General features: G+C 43.2%; 1 protein-coding gene across 1 annotated transcript in view; it reads left to right on the plus strand.

The window, feature by feature from the left end:
• Nucleotides 1-3,398, plus strand: part of LOC115290732 (xanthine dehydrogenase/oxidase-like) — a 64,203-nt gene that overhangs the window by 41,142 nt on the left and 19,663 nt on the right. Inside the window, exons 16-17 of the mRNA XM_029938557.1 lie at nt 1,590-1,709; nt 2,180-2,276. Coding sequence (XP_029794417.1) covers nt 1,590-1,709; nt 2,180-2,276 — 217 coding nt within the window. The remainder of the gene's footprint in view (nt 1-1,589; nt 1,710-2,179; nt 2,277-3,398) is intronic.

Consider the following 3,398-nt stretch of genomic DNA (forward strand, 5'->3'; position numbering starts at 1 on the left):
TATCATAGATAAGCTGCTATATAACGATTGCCACTTCAGATAGCTGTGAAATTAGGTGATTAACTAGTTGTTACATAACCTTCTAATTTCTGTATAAGTCTAATTACATGAAATAGAAGTTGGGGTTCTGATTTTTTACTTTGCTTATCCATTTGGAGTGTCATTGTAACTACTGTATTGTAAATGATGGAAAATAATTTCATATGTTAAAAAATAGTGTTATATTCTAAAAAAAAATAAAAAATAAAGTTACCACAAAAAAAAGAAATAAAAATATGGTAAACACGCAAACCAGAATAGAAATCACAATACTGTCACTATGTATATTGAGAATTCATTTACACTAAAGTTCATCTATTGATTTAAACCATATATGGAGTTTTCACACACACACACACACACACACACACACACACACTTCCCAACTTTCAAGATGACAGCTACAAAAATCCATGTACTTATAGGATAGCTCTCAGACAGTCACTTGACAGTTTTAATACAGATCAAATGCAAACTGGAGATGAGTAGGTGTTGCTGAATGGCATATTCACTTCTTTTATTAATGTACAAGTAACAGGGAATAAAAAACTACAACTATGAGACACAAGGACCCCATCTGACAGACAATCAAATTGCTTTTACAAATTTTGAGTGCTAAGACTACTGCTAGCATTATGGTTAGTGAGGATTATTAGCTGAGTTAAACCACAAAGGCACTGATCAATTAAGTCAACAACTTAGCTGGGTTCTCAGGAGACAACTATAAGAGACAATATGAGTTTCTATTGACAGAAACCTTATATTCAAAAGTGATGAGTTGGACAAATTTTTTTTTTGGCTCATGTTTTGGGGGATTTTTGGGAGAAAAGTGCCTCATTTTAAGTAGTGAGAAAATGACAATCACTTTTCTATAAATATAACAAAAGGCTGGTTTATTTATGAAGTTTGAGAATTTGATTTTGGGAACTACGGCATCTGGGCATCTAGATGAAGTATATGACATGATTGCTGCCTTTGAGAAGCTTTTGGTATAAATCTAGAAACAGACAATAACAGAAAGTGGGGTGGTAGAAAGAAAATGAACCAGAAGTCGGGGCCTAAGATTTAGTCATGGTCTAGTAATGAGCCAAGGCAAGACTATGATCTTGCCTCCTGAATCTGCATCTCTTCACCTGAAGAACAAGGGTGTTGGAGTGCATCTGAGTCAACAGATAGACTTCATGTTGCCATACCTCCCATTCTATTGCTCGTGGCTGACATGACTAATCAATTACCACATTCTATCCTGGGCAACTTCTCAACAAACTGCCAGGAGTAAATCATGAAATTGGTCCCTGAGATAGTGAATTTGCCATCCTGATGCTAGTGATCTCCAAGTCCTGTTCTAGTTCCATTACTTCTAAATACTTCTGAAGAAGCACAAAATCCCAAACAGTAGGACAAAGACATGGAAAGACCTGGGAGAATTTCTAAAACGTCCCTATAGGACACTGTGGGGGCAAGGACTTCCTTTGCCTTTTGGACAATCCAAAATAATTTGCTTCATGAGGAGTGCATTATATTCTTTAACAGTGTGGCTCCGTTCCCAGGTGACTTGTGTTGGGCACATCATTGGTGCTGTGGTCACCGACACCCGAGAACATGCACAAAGAGCCGCTCAAGCGGTGAAAATCACCTATGAAGATCTTCCAGCCGTTATCACAATTGAGGTAACTGGGAAAGGGCTGCATGGAGAGGGGTGAGCCCCCTGTCCCTGGAGCCACCTTCCCTGGGATACTTTAGGGGGGATTCCAACAGTAGGTGGGATTTGATTAAATAAGATTTTAAATCACTTCCAGCCATGGGATTTTGTGGTCTTCTGAAAATTTCCCCATCAACTTCCCCAGACCCAGTCCACTAGTGACCAAACTAGGTCCCTCCTTCCCAATGCCAACTCCCATTTGGTTCCTTGAGGGACCCTACTTTTCCTCAAGATCCATGGGTGTCCAACTATCTCAGAGGAAATGGGGGCACATGACCCCTGTGCTACATGGGAGCTTATTTTCAGTCTGTGTAAGGCTCTTGTAGAGATGCCTGTGTGAGAAAGGGGAGGGTGGCTCCAACAGCTTCTCTTCCCCTTGGTGGGAAATGACCTTCCTTCTCCAGAGTTCAGTCACTGAAGCATCTTTCTGGTTTTCAGGAGGCTATAAAAAATGACTCCTTTTATGAGCCTGAGCTGAAGATAGAGAAAGGAAACCTTACGAAGGGGTTTTCAGAAGCAGACAACATTGTTTCAGGTACAGGTGCATCGTGCAATCTTGGGGAATGGGCTGGCCCTGGTTTATGAATTAAATTCAAGAGGTGGACCTTGAGTCCTGGAGGGGGGAGGGAGTTGTGAATTTTTAAAAGAAAAGTGCTCCCGATGTTTGTAGCAAAATAGTGGACAGGTGACAGGGAAAGTCCCTCCATCATTTAAAAAAATTGTTTTAATCTTTATTTACTTTTGAGAGAGAGAGAGAGAGAGAGAGAGAGAGAGCGAGCGCAAGAGCACACAAGTGGAGGAGGGGCAGACAGAGAGAGAGAGAGAGAGAGAGAGAGAGAGAGAATCAGAAGCCAGTTCCAGGTTTTGAGCTGTTAGCATAGGCTCGAACTCATCGACCAGGATATCCTGATCTGAGGTGAAGTTGGATGCTTAACCACCTGAGCCAGCCAGGTGCCCCTAGACCCTCTGGCATCTTAATCTCCACCTCCAGTCTCTAGGCTACATAGCCTACATGGTTCTGGGGAGCTGGGGGTGTGTTGAATTTGGAAGGCTGTCAGGGAATTAGAGGCTGCAGGTCCTGACCTTCTCTGTGGGCCTGCAGGGTGCCCCTCTGCTGGCTACACCCCTTTGGGAATTGTTTCCTACACTGTCCATTGTGTATTGCTAAGTCACTGGTGAACCAACTCTCCAAACGGCCCAATACCTCCTGTTCTAGAAGATCCTCTTATTTTTAGCTTTTCAGTCACATCTGTGAATTCCTTCTTTGCCTTTCCTCCAATTTTACAACAGTAGTTTGAAAGTCTTTAATTTCCACTGGCTGGGAAGTGAAAGAAAGCGTCATGCCCAATGCATTTTGGCATCATTCTGGTTTCTTTGTTAGGGTGGAGGATTTGGCTCCCCCCGTGGCTAAGACTTTGAGAGCCTTTTCACCCATGCTGGGAACCTAGCTGGGAACCCGTCTGGGAGCAGCTGGTTCCTGCCCGGGGCCCTGGGTGAGTGCACTCTCCTTAAGCAAAGTCTGGCTCACCATGGGGGTCGCATTGCCTCCCCAGGTGAGTTGCACATCGGTGGCCAAGAGCACTTCTACCTGGAGACTCACTGCACCATCGCTGTCCCAAAAGGTGAGGCAGGAGAGATGGAGCTCTTTGTGTCTACG

Source organism: Suricata suricatta, chromosome 4 (assembly GCF_006229205.1).
Source record: "Suricata suricatta isolate VVHF042 chromosome 4, meerkat_22Aug2017_6uvM2_HiC, whole genome shotgun sequence".
In the NCBI taxonomy this organism is placed as follows: domain Eukaryota; kingdom Metazoa; phylum Chordata; class Mammalia; order Carnivora; family Herpestidae; genus Suricata; species Suricata suricatta.